This window comes from Centrocercus urophasianus, unplaced genomic scaffold, assembly GCF_019232065.1.
Source record: "Centrocercus urophasianus isolate 14NV4802_14NV808 unplaced genomic scaffold, USGS_Curo_1.0 seq_14, whole genome shotgun sequence".
Lineage (NCBI taxonomy): Eukaryota > Metazoa > Chordata > Aves > Galliformes > Phasianidae > Centrocercus > Centrocercus urophasianus.
Genome location: NW_024884586.1, coordinates 2953865 through 2973453, shown reverse-complemented (window position 1 = coordinate 2973453; position 19589 = coordinate 2953865). Strand labels below are relative to the sequence as shown.

Below are 19589 nucleotides of genomic sequence, written 5' to 3'. Positions count from 1 at the left end.
TATGGACCTATTCCATGCTATTACAGAATGCATCCGGCTTCATTTGGCTCACTGTTATGACTGAAAATACACTGGAGCGATAAAAATGAAGTAAACATAAGAGGCTCTCTCATATGCAGCCACTACTCTTTGATTGCAGTGACCCCTTGCTCTTCGGTAAAGCAAATGTTTGGTAGCAAGCCAAGAGCACTACATCTCATTTTCCCACCAAGTGAACTGCTGAAGCAGCTCCCTTGGCTCTTCAGCTGCATCTGCCTTGGGATCCTAAAGTCTTCCGATGGAGTCCAGGTGGCTCTGACTCTTTTCAACGAGCGTGCAAACATTACAGCCAGCCGGACGGCCGACGCGAGCCGGCACTAGGGGAGAAGCATCGGGCTCCCCTTCTCTACTCACTCCCGAGCCCCAGACCCGGAGAGCTGCTTCGCCGGCCCTCTCCGTCAGCTCGATCCCACCGCCGTGAGAGGACCCGGCCCTGGGGCACGACGGTGCCGAGCTCAGGCTGCTCCCGGAGCCCAAGCCGGTCCGCCGCGTATCCCGGCCCGCCCCGCAACGGGAGGCGGGCGGCCGTCGGCGCTCCGAGCCCGGCGCCGGGCGGCGGCTTCTCCCCCCGCCCCGCTCCCCTGCCCGCGGCTCCGTGGGACCCGTCCGAGCCGGCGGCGCGGCTCCCGGCTCTTACCGAGGCGCGCAGGGGAAAGCTCCCGACACCCGCAATCCTCGCTCCGCAGCACGGGCTGTTGTAGCTTTTTTGGAGGAGCCGAGAAGAGGGAAAGAAGGGGAGGGGGCAGGGAGGAAGGGAAGGAGGAGGGAAGGGATTGAGATCGAGGGAGAGAGAAGTATGCGAAGGCAGGAAGTGGGGACGGCCACGGCCAGTGCGGGAGATTAATGGGAAGCAGCCGGCCGGCCGCCAACAAAGAGCCCCGGCGCGGGGCTGCGGCAGCGAGCCGCGTCCAAAGCGGGCGGGAGGCAGCGGAGCGAAGCGGCGCTGAGGGGAGGCACGGCGGGCAGCGGGAGGAGGGGAGAGCCGGGAGCCCGCGGGACGGCCTCGCCTGAGGAGAGCGCCGGTTTTGTCTTTCAGACACTGACAGCGCTCGGGCTCTCTCCGGGAAGGACGGGGGAAGGAAAGCTCCTGCCGGGCCCGGCAGCCCACGTGCTTCCAACTCGCGCCCTGCACGGCGGGCTGCACGCACGCACAGATGAGTGTGCACAGTGTTCGGGAGCAGCGCTTCAGCGCTAAGCATGTGCTCACTGTCCCCTTGGGCTGATCAGCCTTCCCGCACCCCGAGCCGCCGCACACAACGAAGATAACTCGGCTGACCCGCCGCCCCCACCACAACGAGGAAACCTGGTGCGAGCGCCCCGCGTTTCGCAAGCCGCCATTCTATTTCAAGAGACTGAGCACGAGGGGAGCTCATCCGGCTCCTCGTGCGAAGGCGAGGTTCCGAGCACGATCTGCCCGCACCGCCCGCCCGCCGGCTGCGGACGCGTTTATCTCAGCCGGGAGCTGCGTTTGAACCTCCCGCTCCGGCCTCTCCGCGGAGCGGGGCGGCGCGCCCCCTCGCGGCGTTAGGGCGGAACGATGGACTGCGGCGCATGCGCACACTGTGACGGCGCGCGGCGGCGGCGGCGGGATGGACGGGGCGCGCGCGGGGCGTACGGCGGGGTTGGCGCGCGCCGTGCTGGAGCGGGCGCGGCGGCGGCGGGAGCGGGAGCGCGCGGCCTCGGCCCCGGTCAGTGCTGCGGGTGGGGCGGGGCGGGGAGCGCAGCCACCTCAGTGACCGCGTTCTGTCGCGCGGCCGCACCGCGCTTCGTTAAGCGTGCGCTTAATGGCAGGAGGAAGACTCGGAGCGGCTCAGCGCTGCGTTCGCTTCCGTCATGAGTTTCATGGCCCAAGCCACGCGGGAATGCGAGGTAAAAGCCCTGCGGCTCAGCCGGCGGCACCGCGGTAACACCGAATGCGAGCGAGACGGCGTTGGTATTGGGGAGCCTTTGCGCCCTCCGATCAGAGCGGTGCGGGGCGCTCCGTGTGCCGGCAGGTGGCAGCACCGCGCGGCAGGGCGGCAGCGGGAACCTGATTGTGATGCCTCTTATGTAACGCTTTCTGTTCCCACCGTTGTCCAGAAGTACTACAGCCTTGTGCCGGCCTGCAGGTGCGGAGAGCACGAAGTGAGACACATCTGCAGGTACCACGGCCGGCAAGCGGGAGAGGAAGAGCTGCAGTCCGCCGAAGACAAGGTGAGGAGGGTTTGGTGTCCTTGGGATGTTCCTTCCATCAGCGTGGGACAGCTGCGGTGTCTGTGGCACCGGTTTGCCACGCGTTTGTGTGTTTGACAGCAGAGGCAGGTGAAGGCTTGGACTGGTCTGAGCCTTTGGTTGGGCAGGGCCATTGCTGGCGGCAACAGCCACAGCATGGTTTCAGTCCTGTCGCAGAGGGGAAACTGAAATGGACGCAGAGCATCCCCTCTCTGATGGCCTGAATTTACCTTTGTGTGGTTATAATCAGAAAACTATCCTTTTCTTTCCAGAAAAGTGCAGCTTCTGCAGCGTCCAGTCAAGCTAGAACTTTCCAGCAACGTGTAAGTCTACAGCATAATTTGTTTTCAAATGTACGTGGAGATCTTGTGACAGCACAGATCAATGAATGGTGTGTTCACCATCCCACAGTATAGATGGTGAGTAGAACAGGCAGAGACTGACACAATTAATTATAGAATCATAGAATCACCAAGATTGGAAAAGACCTCCAAGATCGTCCAGTCCAACCATCCACCTGCTACCAATATTTCCCCACTGAACCATGTCCCTCAGTACAACATCTGAACATCTCTTGAGCATCTCCAGGGATGGTGACTCCACCACCTCCCTGGGCAGCACATTCCAGTGCCTGACCACTCTTTCTGAGAAGAAATTGTAAACCAGACCCCGGTCATCCAGTGCAGAACTAGTCAAGAGTCTCCCATATTTCGGGCTGATACAGACTGTCAAAACATTGTGAATGATCCGTGGACTGCTGTGATTTGCACCAGCAGCAATAATCCATCAGTCTTCTGCTCTTGCCTCATTTGTGCTCCTGCCACATTCCCTGTGCTGAACAAAGCACGCAGCAGCTGCTCGGCCAGTTATGCTTGGCCCTGACACAGTCCTCTCTGAAGACTGCTGTTCCTCCAGGAAAAGAAAACTTAATTGTTTTTTAAAGCCAAACACCTCACCAAATCAATTTCAGGAATTTCTAAGCGACAAAAGATGAGAACCATGGAAACTGTGCCATAGTATGAATTGGTGAGATTAACTGGATGTATGGATGACTTCCTTTATTATGTTCAAAACAGTTTAAGGTGGCAGCTTTCAGTTTTGCAAGTAGAGATTACAGCCTGTTAATTATTTCCATGGATTAAATCATTAAATACTTTGAACGTGACACTTGTGAATATAAACACTTCACAGTTCTGTCTCTATATTGCCCATATATTCTGAACAAAAGATAGAACATTTAGATAGCAGTTTAAATGACTTTTTTTTTAAATTCAAATTCCAACTTTATATTTTTGTGGGAAATTTAACATGACTAAATAGTAAAGAAATCTATTTATTCCCCCTTCTCTGTCCCCTAAAGACCAAGAAAGCTTCCAAAGACATCTACATCGAAGTCTCTCCTGGCATTTATTCTATCACAGCAACCTCTGAGGACATGGTGAAACAAACCCACGTGGTGGATGTCAGTGCTGGACAAAGCATTGATTTGACTTTTGTGCTATGACATTTATCGTTTGCTGGCAATCATGGGAATAAAATACTAGGATTTTTTAAAGCATATAATGAATTGTGTGTAACTATTTCTTATTAGCATTTTAATACAATCCTCTTCTTTGGGAGTCCATTTTTATGGCCTGTATATTTATTAACTTAGTGCAATTGTGTGCAACCCACTTTGTACACTGATTTTATAAATGTTTGTACATTGTGTCTCTTAATTCAAATCATGCGACTATGTAATTCCAGGTTCTTAAGCTTGAAACAATTAAAGATACAATCAGTGGAATAAATACATAGTTTGGTCTTTGTGATGCCTGCTTCTTTTGTATTACCCTCAGGCAGAAAGTCCATGTCATGTTCTTACCCACAGAGAACGAGATCCCAGTGGTGTGAATGCAGACACATACACCATCTCTGGCACTAGTTCTAGAGCAGCTGACCATCCGTCTCAAGTATATTTCCCTTATCCACATTTTTATAATTCTGATAAAGAAACAAAATGCCATTTGGGGTGCATTTTTTAATGGTCAGCATGGATGATCTTTCCCGCTCTACTCTGCCCTGGTGAGGCCACAGCTGGGCTCCCCAGTTCAAGAAAGACAGGGATCTCCTAGAGAGAGTCCAGCGCAGGGCCACAAAGGTGGTGAGGGGCCTGGAGCATCTCCTGTGTGAGGAAAGGCTGAGAGACCGGGGCTGTTCAGCCTGGAGGGGAGAAGACTGAAAGAGGATCTTACCAATGCTTATAAGCATCTGCAGCACAGGAATAAAGAGGGTGGGACCTGGCTCCCTTCAGTGGTGCCCAGCAATGGGCACAAACTGGCACACAGAAGTTCCATCTCAACATGAGGAAAAACTGCTTTACCGTGAGGGTGACAGAGCACTGGAACAGGCTGCCCAGAGGTTGTGAAATCTCCTTCTATGGAGATACTCTAAACTACTGACAAACTTCAAATCCTGTCTCTGCAGGCTCTAAACTAGGCTTAGAATCACCTAGCTACCTTTTTCAGTAGAACACAGTTAATATTAGTGACATGCTCTATATAGTCTGCAATCCTGTTGTAGCTGATGGCATTAAGGTTTCAGTTAATGTTGAGGAGAATATAAAATTCAATGGCTTGAACACTGCACACAGAACTGTGTTAAGCTATATATTCCTTATTCTCTGGTTTGCTTTAATCCTGAAAAAAATAATAATAATAAAAATTGGGGTTGTCAGGTTGTATAATTTCTCTGTTTCTTCTGGTTTCCCACAGAGAAATTGGTGAGCTGAATTCCTCTGGCTAGCACCAGAGGACAGTAGATAAATTGGAGGTTTATTAGATCCTTGCTTTGCATCTGCTCAGGCTTTCAGCACTAATACTAGTTTATCTGATCTCTTCAGAAATGTAAAGAGCTCACACCCAAATAATTCAATTTAACAGCAGACTAACCATAGAGTAAAGAATGAGGATGCTGAAATGTTACCAGGTTGGAAATCACGTCTCGGTCATTAAAACGGTACAGTTATCCATAAAGCTCTCCTATGAAGTGCCTACATCAGAACTTTATTTGCTTAATAAATGTAACATTGCTAATAGTACAAGCAGTTTACCTGAAATTTCAGCTCTTGAACTTCATCAGCTGTATAGTTACTGAATTCTGATGGATCACATCTCTCCCTGCTTTAGCATGAGCTCTGCTGTTCTTTCCCTCTCTGTTCTCCGCTGTTACGGTCTGTACTGCCAAGTTTGTCCTCTCCTAAGCAAGTTGTTTTATGTTTATTGTCCAACTCTGTTTTCTTTCTTGTATGTCTATATCTTTGCTTTCATGATGCTACAGAACCTTCCTCCTGGAAGACAGGATAAAAATCCATTGGCAGTCCATGAATGCTCTGTGTTACCACATGTATCCACTGCTACGATTCATGCTGCTGGTTTTGAGCTAGAATGAGGCTCCTCTGGTTTCTTTCTAGTTTTACCAAAAGGCAAAGCACGTCAGCAGTGTATTGATATGACACTTGGCTAACACAGAGCACACCTGTCTGGAGTTGCATATTGGCATAAAAATTTTGTATAAGCTGTCTTTTCTTGGGTTTTATTTACACTGAAGGCCAGAGATGACTGGTCTCTATTTCTGCAGGACTTAATTGGGTCAATGTCAGTGGACAAGTGGCTAATTTCTGAGTGTAGAGTCTCTACTGATTGCTCACACTGTTTGCTGGCATAACCTTTTCCATTCCAACAAGGAGCTTCAGGCCCTCCTCACTTTTATTTTAGTTAATAATTTTTTTTTAGATTAATGGAAAAGTCCCCTCCATATCATAAAATTGGTGGAAGGCCATAGCAGGCAATTACTATACAAATGGCAATTTCTGAACTAATAACATGAATACTTGTTCCATTCAAACAGACCGGATCATGTCAGTAAATACAGTATTAATACAAATTACCCCTGAAGACAGCTTGAAATCCTGGTATTTCACTATTTCATTCACTGTGAATTGCCTTCTGGGAGCCTGCTCAGTAGTTTCCAACACTGCACTCTGCTCAGGTGGTGCAACATGGGACATCTCTACAACAGAGATGGCTTTGGATTCTAACTTGCCCTTTGCACATATGCTGCTGTGTCTGCCAGTTCCTTGGGGGAAAAAATTATATCTTAGCCTTAAGCATAGGGAAATCAGAATTGAAACAGATGCGTTCACTTAAGAGAGAAAAATGTACTTTAAACACTCTAAGGAATTCTTTTGGGTGATTGATTCTGCTTAGACTAGCTATGAAGGTTAATAAAGATGCTGGCATCATTAAATGCGTAGAAAATCATGAGTAAGAAACTCAGCAAGGGGCACCTGCCTCCACATGAGATTCTAATAGTTTTCCACTGGATGAGTTGCCAGAAGAAGAGTTAGCATGCAAGACGAGGGGGCAGAAATGCTGGGGAGGAGGAAATAAAGCATTGGCAGCTGACAGGCAAATGTATGGTATTTATACCAACTACAGGTTAAGTGAGAGCCCATATGAAGGGGGGCACAGAACATGCTGGCTATTTCCCTCTGGCTGCTCCTTCCTTTTAGGGTGTTTCAAGGTACCTGAATTACTGGCATGAGACTTGTAGTGGTTCCTTTTCCAGTATTTCCACTTGGGTCCTGCACATTCCTCCAGCCTGGGCTTCTCAGGATGACTGGGGTCTGTTTTAACAGTACCATCCACTACAGCACTCTGAGTGGGGAACACCTCTAGATCACCTACTGAGTCAGAAGGGGAATGTGCTGCCAAAGCTGCTAGCTCCTCTTGTTTTGGACCTTCCACTTCCAGAAGGTGTGCAGAGGATTTGCTGCTGGGCTCTGCCTCTTCAGCTTCTCTCTGAAAGACCTGAGACTTGGGTGGAAGAGGCCACCAAACATCAAAGTGGCCATGGCAGCAGCAGAAGGAGTGGACACAGGCTGATGAACAGCACGTACCACCACAACAACAGAGGAGAAGTGGCCAGCAGGGTGAGCAGAGCAAGCTGTGCTTAGCGTTGCTACATGCAACACAAACAGGAACCCAGGTGGTTTTAGGACTGCAGGAAAAAATGCACAAGTTAGTGTCAGGACTTTCTCTGCTCTTTAACCTGCTGGAGAAAGGCATGTGGATCATCTCCACAATCCTCCCACAAAGGCTAGGAGGGATCCACAGTGCTACACCTCGTGGCAGGTTCACTTTCTTGTCATTCCAGAACTGAACCATAATTTCTTCATCTTCTGAGGCTGTTGGGAGAAAAGGCATGCAGCTGTGAGTAGCCGTTCTGCCTAGGGAGCACATACAGCTCAGGCTCTGCAGCTTGGGACACGCTTTCTAGTCCTGCCAGATGCAGCATCAGTGATCACCTCTCACTGTGACACCTGGCAGCATCTTTCTTCCCAGTTTTTCATCAGGTGAACAAGTCAATGTTGGCTGAGTTTTGTTGTTCCTGCCAAAGCTAGCAGTAACACTCAGGGAGCACGCTACCCATATTTGAGCAGTCAGCAGAGCCTGTCAGACACAGGAAAACGAATGAGCTGCTGAAATACCATGCTTGGGTGATAAGGTCACTCCCAGGATGCATCCTTCAGTAAAAGCATGAGCACTCTAGCACAGACGGATGCTTCCTGAGAGCTGCCACATTTGGATCTACCAGGAAAAGGCCATTGTCCTTCACGCAACAGACACAGCCCCACCTGAGCATACAGGAAATTGCAGATCCGTGGATATGGAATGTGACGTTTTTGTGGGTCACAGCTTCCTTAGGGTCAGACAGCAAGGTTACAATCTGATATCCATCTAAGGTCATATCATCCACATCAGCTCCTGGATGCCTTAAGTAATGCTACAGTGAGTTCATTGACAGCTCTCTGGCAATAGCACAACAGAGTTCATCCCAAGAGTCTCACTTGTGTTCCCAAGCAAGGCAAGCAAGACAAGGGCAGCATCCTTCTTACCTCGTAAAGGGTCCCTCGTCTCAATGCCCGTGAGGACTGTTCCAGGGCCATACCTCACCAAATCTGGTTCCCAAGGTGCCAATACTTTGTCTCCCGGCAGCAAGGAATGCTTCATGCCATTGGCATACTCCAGGATGTCATCCTTTGCTGTTTTTTGCACATGTACCAAATGCCTTCCATGCAACTGAAGTGGTCTGGTAAACTCTACCAGGAACATTCCCCTTTCATTCTGTTACCGAGAGAAAAACAGTACCTCTGAAAAACACATAGTTATGCATCAAGTCACATAATCACTAGGTACAGTCCCACTGGATTTTACAAGGCACACTGCATGCACCAGGCACACTAAAGCTGTTCTTTAGGCATGCCCAAGTCCTTCCTCATTATACAACATGAACTCACTGCTGGGGAGCTGCTGCAATTTTTTATTTTCTTGTAAGCTAAGGCCTGTCAAGAGGCTTTCAATCAACACTGAAACAAGACACTTCCCTGTTCTTGAGAAAGAATAGACTCTTTTTCCCCCTTAAGTTTGAAGTGCTAACAAACTGACGAATTAAAGCTTTCACTAACATTTCTGAAGACACTGTGCCATTGGTCTGCAGCTGACTCATGCTGGCAGTGTGTACATAACACACCACCAAACACTTTTCCTGCGCTGGTGGCTATGTGTCTATACACAACAGTGGCCAGCACACTGTTCACAACAGCTCTGATGCCATCCAGGCCTGGCACAATGCCGAGCACCAGCAGAGATGAGGCCCTGCTGTGCACACAGAACTCAGGCAGTGCACAAGGACTGCTGCAGACTGCATCCACCACATTCAGTCTTTGCCAAAGGCAGAGGGGTGTCCTCCAGCCATGCTGACTTCACCCACCTCACCTGAGTTCAGTGGATGGCCCACCTGCAGGTGAACAGATCTGACTGACAGCGTACACCCGCATGACTACAGCACAGAGACTGTTGCTCACCTTCACCTCCTCTTTTACTGTACCACGGTAATAAAATCCATCATGCTCCCCTCTCACCAGAACAGGGACATTTTTGGCTAAGATGGCTGATCTCTGTGACATGCTCAGCCTCTGCCATGCTGGGCCAAGGGAGGGGAAGCAGCGCCCAATCCACTGGCACCTTGAATAACAGAAAATTGGTTAGTGGTGAGAGAAATTCTGAGAGATTCTGTAGGTCAGGCAAAAGTATATATGTATCCTCTAAGATGTAAGAACAAGGTTACTGCACCTCATTTTGTAGAACTCCCACTTTTTACCCAGTTCTCTTTGGTTTGGGATTAAGAGGAAGAAAGCTAAGAATATGCTGGAGACCTTGGCCAGGATCACTTGCATTAACACCTTTTCTGACTACATGGCAAGTTAATACAACCCTTAAGATCAGGCAAGAGAAAAAGATGCTCCAGCATAAAGCACAGTTTAGAGGTACTCAAGCACTGTAGCTGACAGTATAAGCTCAAAACGGGGAAATAATTCCCTGTCACATAGAATTAGAACCATTTCACAGATCACTGCTCATGCAAAATGCTTTTATTTATCCAAGTAACATTAAGGACTTCTTTTTTTGATAGCAAGTTTACCCCAGGCTTTGCTTTCCATAATCTCCAGGGTAGCAAATCATTTTAGTTAATGCAATCCAAGAACTGCCAGCACAAGGGTGAGGAAAGCACAAATGATATTCAAGCTGCTAATGTATTAACCTGACACATCCCAGACTTCTTTATCCTATTTGATATCATGCAAAGGAGCAAATCACAGATCCAACAAGAATTTAATTTTACCGCAGGGGAGCAAGGGTCTTGGTGATCCAGGCAGAATGCATGGCAAAGGAGCTCCTGCAGCAGGGGTGGATAGCAGGGATGGCACTGGAGCACAGGAACTTGTCCAGAGCTGGCATCATGCTGCAGCACCTGTGGTCCATGGGCAGGAATCTTTCCAAATGAGCCATTCTTGCAAAGGCTGCTTCCTGCAAGACTAAAACACGAGCTATTAGTAGTTGAAAAGAGACAACATGCTGGCATTTTTCAAGCCAAGCAAATGTTTTCCAGATTACCCTCAAGATCTCAGTAACTTTTACTAATTGCTCTCATGAAATAAAGACTGAATTCAAAGTACCCAGTCTGGTGTTTTGTCATGTGAACCCATATCACTGACTTCAGTGACTTCCAGTCATTCAAATTTGTGGTTGGCAAACCTAGCCACAGCAAATGAGTTGGAAATGGATGATCTTTGAGGTCCCTTCCAATCCAAACAAGTCTGTGAGTCTATAAATCTATATCTAGTAAAGGGACATAAACATCCAGGGAAACACTCTTGCTGTGGAAATCCTAAGGAAAGCAATGTTCTTAACTAGCTGCAGCTTTTGTTCCCCTCTGTAACACGCAGCTCTTCTCTTACACCTACACTCTCCTTTAGAGCTTCCTTATACACAGAGCCAGCTCAACCCTCCCTGCTCTACAAGCTAAAACAGAAACTGCAGCTGAAGTTCATAGTTGAGCAGACAGCTTCTGACTGTAGTGCTAGAACAAAATTGTCTATGATATATTAAGAGGAAATATTTTGATCTCCCACTGCCCTGTCATGTTTTGCAACAGTAGGACTATGGCTTGCCACCAGAAGAATGAGATGCTAAGATTTGATGAGCAGTAACTACTCAGAGGTTGTCACATTAGGATTCATGAGGTGATGCTCTCTGATAATCTTACATAAATATATTTTGTTTAGAAATATTCAGCATGCTGAGGGTAAAATTTGTGATAGAGCGAGCAATATATCAACCAAGTGCCTAATTTACCTTTATTTCATCTCATAAAAGATACAATTAGTGATTCTATCATCTACAAACGGTATGTAATTTCAAACACAACAAAGGCAAGTAAATAACTGCTGAAAAACGTGTCTTATAAAGAGCAAACCAACACATCAAACTCACACTTACTACACAAGCTCCCCTATTACAAACTGAAACAAGCTGGAATCCATAATGTTTTCTAAAGGAATGCAAATTCCAGTACGCGTTAAAGCCCGCTGTAAAGCTGCTCAGAGCTGTCCTGCCAAGAGCCAAGTATTGCATAGATGTACAAAGCAGTGCTCTGACAAAGGCAACTATGGAGCACTACGAGATTTCCTGAACAGTTCCACACATTTGGACCCAGAAGCATTTCAAACTTACCAGTTACTGATAACACTAAATCTTGACTGTTTGTATTTAGCCTTGAGATAGAAACCTTGTCCTTTTGCCCTGCTGGATGCAGGAAGCATTTGTTGCCAGCACTTTCTAGTTGCTAAGGAGGTCAGCAACATGGCTACCACTAGGAATTGACGTGCTGACCTGACCCCGCTGCAGAGACGACCCTTTGCCTGCCATGTACCAGCCCAATTGCTGCTGAATGCAGCTCTGGTGATCCAGCTATTGCACTGGGAGACCATGGGGGCAAAGAAAGGATTACAGAAGGGCAAAGCATCCTCCAGCCCTTCACATAGTAACATAAGGTAAAAGAAATGTATCATTCAAAGCTGCAGTTCAGATTTACGATCATAAAGCACCACCACAAATATATTGGTTCAAACAAGGAGAGCCAAAGCTGGGAGGAACTGAGATCGAATCCCTTTGCAAACTTCTCTTTTCTATAATAAAGGGGAAGAATTTCTGAATTCTCCCCCTTTCCTCCAAAGCATGTACAAAACCAAAATCATAGAATGGCCTGGGTTGAAAAGGACCACAACGACCATTGAGTTTCAACCCCCCTGCTATGTGCAGGGTCACAAACCAGCAGACCAGGCTGCCCAGAGCCACATCCAGCCTGGCCTTGAATGCCTCCAGGGATGGGGCACCCACAGCCTCCTTGGGCAACCTGCTCCAAAATGTCAGAGAATCACATAGAAATCTTCCTGCTAATCTCTACTGCGCTCCCTATTCTTCATTTCCTCCTTCACAAATGTACACACCTCAATATGTGATATGTCTGTGCAGTGCAGGCAGGGAAATACTTAATTGCATTTAGTAGGCATTTTTCAATTCACTACTATTAAAACATGAGAACAGAGGGATGGATGACTGTAATTAAGGACTGCCAGCTCTTACAAAGTCTGGAATTGTTTTCTCTACATTTTGCTGTAACCAGAGACGAACTGCTCTCATGTTGCCAGCCGAATTGCTGTTAAATGCCAACCCTGACACACAGCAAACGTTAAGAACATTCTGCTAATCACAAGATAAAACTCTCTTCACCATCTTGGCATAAATCTGTTCTACACTGATTAGCTGAAATCATCGGATAACACAGAGAAACAGACTAAGGGGAAGAGGATCCCGGAAGAATTTCTTTCACAGGACACAATTCTTCCCAGGCCAGAATCTTGCCAACCCTCTTTGTATTGTGCAACCAGTCCTAATTTTTAAGTGCACAGCGAGATGGAAACAAATTTCCATAGAATTTGGATAGAAATTAGGCAGAATCAACAGTTTTAAAAGAATCAACATTTTTACTCATAGGAATAAAACTGCATTTGCAAGATGTCATGCTCTTCCTACGCCCGGTGACAGTGTTTCAGAGAACTGCTCCCCTTTTCCTTCCACTTTTAAACTAACTTATCCATTTTGTTGTCTTTGAATAACATTCCTGGGAACCTTTATAAAGACCTCCTCGCTTTTTAAGAGAAAAACTGGCAATAAGAACAAAAAAACTTCCGTGAAAGGGCATATGAGAGCAAACCAGTCACAGTACAGAACAATAAAGGAATTTTAGCCTCACCACTGGAAAGACTTTATTTTATTTCAAAGCACAAAGAATGTGATGGCACATAGAATTAATTCACACTTATAGGTATTGTATTTTTTGTTCGGTTACTATTTTAGATGTGCTTTCCAATTTCCATGAATTATCTGAGGCCACATTTTCCAGTCACGCTTCTGTAAGCACAGTTACTACCTGCAAAACTAAAATGCTTTTCTGTGGGCTGGTATCGATGCATACTATGATCTCCTAGATGTTTCAGGAAGGTGCACATCATAAACAACATAGCAGTGGCTACCAGGCTCCCATCCAGGATATCTTTCCCTTGATTTGGAACAGTTTAGATAGCCTTCAAAAATTGGCTTTGTTTGTTAATTGCTTTAGGTGCTTGGCTTGGCTCCATGACATTTTTGTCTGCTGCCATGGAATCACTGTACAGAACAGACTGTAGGTACCTGATGTATTTTATTGCTGCACGGAGAGTCTCTACTTTGCTGAGCCGTTTCTCTAAGTATTCCTTAGGTAGGTGATGTCTCAATTTAGCATAGCCTTCATTGACACATTTAACTCTCTGCCTTTCCCTCTCATTCCTCTTCCTGATGAAAGCCGGCCCATAGGAGTACTCACTCCTGTTGTAACTGCAGTGGGGTATTTGGTAGGAAAAGCCACAGGGCTCAGTGTAGAAGTTCTCTGTGATGAAATGCTCAGACATGAAAGGAAGGAATGACAGATCTTCAGAGCAAGCGACCTGGTTTGGTGTTTCTGGGTACATGTGAAACATGACCAGTGGGTCTGCACAGAAAGGCCGGGGCAGCTGTATGCACTGAGTGTCAGCAGTGATGGACAACTTGTCCATGAGATTACAGTAGCTTTTCCCATCCATCAGGTTCTGCATTTAACCTGGAAACGCATAATTACAAAACACTTTAAACAACTCATACTGGACAGGACAAAATACTCACCTGCGTTTACTAACTGGCATTTGCCAGGTGAGACTTCTGAAATGTTGCAAATACATTAGAACAACAGATGGCAGAAAACATCCTCTTTGGGAAAAAAAAAAAAAAAAAACAACCAAGAGGATGTAAATTGGCTACAGTGATTTTAAAAAATGCACAACAGATCTGAAGAAAACTATTAACACTTTCTAAAGGAAAGAGCAAACATTCTCCTTTCATTTCCGCTTTAGAAATGAGAAAGATCTACTTTTATGAGCCCCACAGAAATCTAGCTTGCTCTAAACTTTCATCTTTACAGAAAACATAAAGCAGGCCAACACTGAAAGCACTCTCTCCAGCCCACTGACAATTCCAGTGACAGACTCTACTTGTACCAAAAAATCTTCAAGGACTAATTACTTCTCTATTCATTTGATATCTCATTCACTGTACTGTTTTGACTCAATGCAAAACTTGTGCAGGGATCCCAGAAGGGATGTCAAATTTATGTCTGCAAAGTATTCAATTTATTCTTCATCTAAGTTTTAGGAAAGGCCTATAGGATGAATTAGGGCTAAACTTGACATCATCTTGGGTCCTGTTGTTTAATACACAGATGAGTGGAGAAACACAGAGATGAAATACTAAATTTCAATTTCAAATTATTTTACATAATAGCTACTTAAAAATGTATCTAAAGCATATTGTTATTTTTTAAAGAATTAAGATCCATCCTTACCAATTGCAAGCAGTACTTCCCAACAAAATCTATCCAAAAATGCTCCTTTAACGTCTTCCTCATCTATACTTGGCTTTCTAAAATACTTAGATTATACCCTCTACAAAAGAAAAAGCACACAACACAAACTAGGTTACCAGAAACATCTAGACTGCACTACTCACAACAACCTTGAAAAGTTTCAAATATACAGAGCACAGTTCCATAGCAAACTGGATTATCTTAATCCCTCACAAGGATAAAGATATTTTAATGTTTTCTAATCATTTCACACCTGCCACTTTCAACAGTAAGAGAATTTTCACTCAATAACCCAATCTAACAACATATTCCATCAACATACATCTGTATTCAGTGCTGTTTGTTATTTTCTTATCAAAATGGATCTCAGTACAGAAATCTTGGGAGTTCAGAGTTCCTTTATAGCATGCTGTTAGATAAGAGAGACAGTCACATGCATCTTAAATGGATCTTTGTATAGGCACACTGATGGCACGCAGACACGTTCATTTTGAATTAATAGAGATACTGAAAGATTAGAAGTGAATATATACGTTCATAAAACAAAAGCAGTAGATAATCATCTTTCTCTTTTTTAACACAAGTTGTGTTATTCTAAAAATATTTTCAAGATGTCACAGTAGAAAATTGTCAGAACGAAATAAAGTCACTGAATAGCAAAAAGTGAATAGTAAAGTATCTACATACAGCAAGAAACCAAAAAACACAGCCCCCTGTGATACTTGCAGTGTTTGTTTTGCACCGACTCTTCTGCTGCATAACAGCATTGCATACATTTGTCTGCTGCCTTACTGTCTGCACTGAGCACATGTTAGAATCCTCTTCCCATCAGAGCAGAGACTCACCGATCTTCAGAGCAAAGTGAAATCCAAGGAAACAAGACGCGCTAATTTTAAGACTGCTGAGTAATACCTGAAAATACCTAAACAATATTGAAGAAAAAGTTAATGTTCCAGTTTCCTTGCATCTTATGTAATGTAGTAATTGATCGTATTAAACACAACGAATTAAAAAGCTACAGAAGCATTGTTACTGACTGGCTGATAGAAGTGGTTTAGAGAAACATGGATATTCAGTGCAGACCTGTAGCTAGATACAGCAATACACAGTTCTCTTACCTGAATGCACTTTGTTCCACTGAGTCAATGACTCCTGCAATTTATAGCCAATTGACAACATGCAAAGTAGCTTACAGTTAGATCTGCTCATTTCTGGTTTGCCTTTTCCACCCACACCACAGCTATGATGGCAACAAGACTTGGCATTAAGAACTAGAAATTTTAAAACCGTATTGAACACAACTGGATCACCTGAAAAAGTAAATCAGGAACATACTTTGCTTATGCCCTGTTACAGTTTACTAAAGCAGTATTTTCCTTTACTGGAGCTTCATACACTAACATCTATTTAATTATCAGCTAGAACTTAGTTAAAATAAACACACATTTGAATAAGAGTATGGATGAAATTAATATTACATTTTATGGTCATCTCACAGGATCTGCTTTGTTTCAAGTTCTTTTAAGTTCTATTCCACTTTGCTGTCTCAAAGCCTCAACACTAAACTCAAATATCAGCCCTAATTCCCTTCCCCCTAACCTCCTCCCATCTGGAGCAAAGTTCTGCATCTTCCTTCTACTCCAGCTTCAGACCCGATCAGAAATGCAGCCAAGATGTAGGGCACCTATTAGAACTGATAGGTAGGCACAAATGCAACAAACAAGTTATTTTTCCTTAGGGCATCCTATGTACATCGCTGTCATAACCGATCATTGACTCATCAGGGTTAGATGCCAAACACAACTGTGTTTTTGTTTGTTTGCTTTTATCCTGTCAATACACCCTGTGCTGTTTTGTACTTAGAGGGAGAACCCTACATCTCCACTAATTAGGTGCCTGTTATAATTACACACAGATTAATTGTGGTTTCGGAAGCCTACAGGACTGACAAGACAATGAAGACCTGCATCTGCCAAAAACATGTAGTCATTGCAAATGTTATGGGACAACTTATGTTTCCACTCAAGGTACTGAAGAGATAAGTATACAGGTACAGTTATTTTCCACACTATTTTGCTCCCACTCTGGCAATTACGAAAGCCAAACCTGTACCTGCCAATATACAATACTGTTCCATGGTACCATTTCCTTCAGCACTGGAAATGAAAATCATTCCAACATGGTAATATAACTAAACATGCCTAGCCAAATTTCAGGGATTAAAACCTTCCTTCAATCAGCAATTTGTTGTGCCATTCTTTCCCTTATCTAAGCACTAAAAAACTGCATATTTCCATTCAGAAGCATTTTCAGTTAACTGTTTTTATAAATGCAATTTGCATGCAAGTGTAATGAGGGAGAAAATGATGACATCTAGATAATGTGCATCTGTTTTTCAAAAATCAGTTTTAATTGTTACATTCCAAAGAGAATATATGAAAGTTAGTCATCTAGCGACTGTATACCTCTTAAGAGAGATGAACACAGAATCACAGATAGAAAAATACACCTAACTCCCAGGATGACAGGTGCTCAAGAAATTATGTGCCTTATGCCATCAATCCAAACAAATGCAGAAAGATTTCTTATAATAAATATTTCATCATATACTAGCTCCTGAGACTTTACCCATGAGAAGAAAGGAAGATCTCTTTTAAAAGATATCATACACATACAATATATTAAGCTTTTAAAGCAAAATAGAACGAAATGTCAACACTACCTTGAAGTGCATTTGGGTTTATCTACATCACAGTAGTTCAAGTGTGCAGCTCAAAGAGTCAGTGTCCATTTAAGTTCAGCCTTATTTCTGCGACCACTTGACATACAAGCACTTTGAAAGTACAAGTGCAAGCAACCAAATGATGAATACAGCCAATCAAAATTCTGCTCTCTGACATGACAACTGCACTGCAAGATTTCAATTTCCAATGTGACATCAGCCTGAAGAAAAATCCAAATATATTTACAAAAGGTCTTTACATAAAGAGAGTGGTGAGTTGTAAGTAGTTACTGTGTTCCCAGGTACTTTTAACCACATAAATAATAAAGAGAAATATATAGTTAAAAATCACCGTTAAGTCACAACTGTAAATAAAGTATCACAGTAGCAAACAAAGCAAGCTATCTCAGGGTTTGTTTTCTTTTCAGTTTTATTAGTAAGAGACAACTGAAAATGTAAAGATTTCTAGCTTTTGGTTAACTAATTTCTTTTATCTGCTTCCTGCTCAGTACATTCTTTCAAATTTTAAATACTTCATATATATATATGTTTGGTGGTTTGGTTTTTTTTTCCAAATCAGAAAAGAACAATTGCAGAAAACCCTTTTGAAGCAGTAGGTTCAGGGAGACAGAAGTCAGTTTTTTCGGTTTGCCTGCTTTACTTCTTGGAGTTGCTGCTGAGAGAATTAACTCAGCACAACGTGACGGTCGAAAACAGACTTGCGTTGCTCTTGGACCTGCAACTTCCAGCGCTGCTGGGCATACTCCACTTTGTTCAGCACGTTGGCACGGCTCCGAGATCGAGCTAGCACGTCATGAGCATTTGCAAACGGCTGGTGATCCTGGAACAGCAAAGATCCTTAGTTAGATCTCAATAATTCCATCGAGCAATTGAATTAACTGTTTTATTTTGTTGGTGATTTTAAGGTGAAACGAGCTATTTTAGCCAATTAGTCAGTCATAACGACAAAGCAAGTTTTCAGACAGTTAAAACGATATTTTTCATCCCAAGTAACTGCCAAATATTTTCCAAATAGACCCGATGGTATCACTGCAATTTCATAGAACAGCTTAGGTTGGAAGGGACCTTAGAGATCACTGAGCTCCAACTCTCTAACACAGCCAGGGTTGCCAAACACTGGATCAGGTTGCCCAGGGCCCCGTCCAACCCAGCCTTGAAAGTCTCCAGAGACAGGACATCCAAGCCTCCATGGACAACTTGTTCCAGTGCCTCACTACCCAAACGAGACTTGCATCCATTAGTAGCTGCTGGAATCAAATCTAAGACAGACTACGATGCCAGGACCCTCCTGTTATTGTCATGAATGTACTTTGTTTAATGTCACTTAAAGAGTGAATTAGTCAGTTTTTTGCCAGCTCTCAGCTTGTTACTGTATGGCAGTTCAGGATGTTCATATAAAGATTGTATGTAAAACCAACACACTCCACTGTTTACCAAACCAAACCTATTGTACCAAGCTGTCTGAAAGCAAAGTGTAAATACAGCTGTTTAAGTGACAGAGCTCAACAATAACTGAGAGCTTATTTAATATTTACTCTGCCTGTTTTCCATCAATACCCGCAAAGCTTTGTTTTCTTCTAATAAATAAAAGCAGGTTATAAACAGTAAGGGTTGGAATTGAACTTCTTCTTTGGCTGTCAAATTGTTTTGGACAAAGTCGTGCTCCTAAAGTTACATCAGAAAGCACCGTGTGTAAACTTCATAATAAAAAAATAACATAACTACATCCCATATTAAATAGTTATTTGCCCTTTTATATGTATACACCTCACAGTACTTGTGTTGTTGCTGTTGTTCCTGAATGCTTTTAAAAGACACTGATATGTATCTGTGACATAATTCTGTACAGAATAGCTCAGTGATGATTCTTAACAGGAGAATGATTCACATTAAAGATCTCAGGGGATGTCTACAATGGCACATATGGGCATCACTGAGCTAAGAAATATGCTAAAATGAAGACAGTCCCAGACTAAACGGCTATGAACTTATATAAAAGATTATGCAGTTGGACTTATCTAGAACAGTAAGTTCAAAGATCACAAATCACTTCATTTGTACAGAAGCAAAATCACAATAGCAGTACGTTTCCTCCATAAAATAAATGGAGAAATGGATAGCATAAGATAAGTTGGATGGTACTGGCAAGCTAGCTACCCTCAATTTCAGTGGGAAAGGCGGAGGAAAGGCGGAGGAAAGGCGGAGGAAAGGCGGAGGA

General features: G+C 44.2%; 5 protein-coding genes across 5 annotated transcripts in view; 1 reads left to right on the top strand and 4 right to left on the bottom strand.

Moving 5' to 3' along the window:
* DENND2B (DENN domain containing 2B) overlaps window positions 1-763 on the bottom strand; it is a 154494-nt gene extending 153731 nt beyond the window's left edge. The window contains exon 1 of the mRNA XM_042814786.1: window positions 677-763. The gene's annotated coding sequence lies outside the window, so the exon portion shown is untranslated. The remainder of the gene's footprint in view (window positions 1-676) is intronic.
* Window positions 764-1628: 865 nt separating this feature from the next.
* AKIP1 (A-kinase interacting protein 1) lies at window positions 1629-4040 on the top strand. The gene is made up of 5 exons (XM_042814799.1): window positions 1629-1727; window positions 1831-1908; window positions 2119-2232; window positions 2523-2573; window positions 3611-4040. The coding sequence occupies exons 1-5, from the start codon at window positions 1629-1631 to the stop codon at window positions 3752-3754; spliced, it is 486 nt and encodes a 161-aa protein (XP_042670733.1). The 3' UTR covers window positions 3755-4040.
* Window positions 4041-5278: 1238 nt separating this feature from the next.
* CUNH11orf16 (chromosome unknown C11orf16 homolog) lies at window positions 5279-15760 on the bottom strand. The gene is made up of 6 exons (XM_042814793.1): window positions 15747-15760; window positions 15474-15550; window positions 9976-10168; window positions 9158-9317; window positions 8189-8417; window positions 5279-7477 (listed from the first exon to the last, which is right to left on the bottom strand). The coding sequence occupies exons 3-6, from the start codon at window positions 10140-10142 to the stop codon at window positions 6723-6725; spliced, it is 1311 nt and encodes a 436-aa protein (XP_042670727.1). The 5' UTR covers window positions 10143-10168; window positions 15474-15550; window positions 15747-15760; the 3' UTR covers window positions 5279-6722.
* ASCL3 (achaete-scute family bHLH transcription factor 3) lies at window positions 12952-15214 on the bottom strand. The gene is made up of 2 exons (XM_042814797.1): window positions 14608-15214; window positions 12952-13830 (listed from the first exon to the last, which is right to left on the bottom strand). The coding sequence occupies exon 2, from the start codon at window positions 13823-13825 to the stop codon at window positions 13271-13273; it is 555 nt and encodes a 184-aa protein (XP_042670731.1). The 5' UTR covers window positions 13826-13830; window positions 14608-15214; the 3' UTR covers window positions 12952-13270.
* Window positions 15761-17017: 1257 nt separating the features above from the next.
* TMEM9B (TMEM9 domain family member B) overlaps window positions 17018-19589 on the bottom strand; it is a 7495-nt gene continuing 4923 nt past the window's right edge. Inside the window, exon 5 of the mRNA XM_042814796.1 lies at window positions 17018-18191. Coding sequence (XP_042670730.1) covers window positions 18036-18191 — 156 coding nt within the window. The 3' untranslated portion in view covers window positions 17018-18035. The remainder of the gene's footprint in view (window positions 18192-19589) is intronic.

Excerpts from the sequence above, each read along its gene's own strand:
- AKIP1 (XM_042814799.1), top strand. The coding sequence starts at position 1,629 with ATGGACGGGGCGCGCGCGGGGCGTACGGCGGGGTTGGCGCGCGCCGTG. Across the intron at positions 1,728-1,830 it reads AGCGCGCGGCCTCGGCCCCG|GAGGAAGACTCGGAGCGGCT; the intron begins GTCAGTGCTGCG and ends GCTTAATGGCAG. Across the intron at positions 2,233-2,522 it reads TGCAGTCCGCCGAAGACAAG|AAAAGTGCAGCTTCTGCAGC; the intron begins GTGAGGAGGGTT and ends TTTTCTTTCCAG.
- CUNH11orf16 (XM_042814793.1), bottom strand. The coding sequence starts at position 10,142 with ATGGCTCATTTGGAAAGATTCCTGCCCATGGACCACAGGTGCTGCAGC. Across the intron at positions 9,318-9,975 it reads AAGACCCTTGCTCCCCTGCG|GTGCCAGTGGATTGGGCGCT; the intron begins GTAAAATTAAAT and ends CTGTTATTCAAG. Across the intron at positions 8,418-9,157 it reads CAGTAAAAGAGGAGGTGAAG|AATGAAAGGGGAATGTTCCT; the intron begins GTGAGCAACAGT and ends TCTCGGTAACAG.
- ASCL3 (XM_042814797.1), bottom strand. The coding sequence starts at position 13,825 with ATGCAGAACCTGATGGATGGGAAAAGCTACTGTAATCTCATGGACAAG.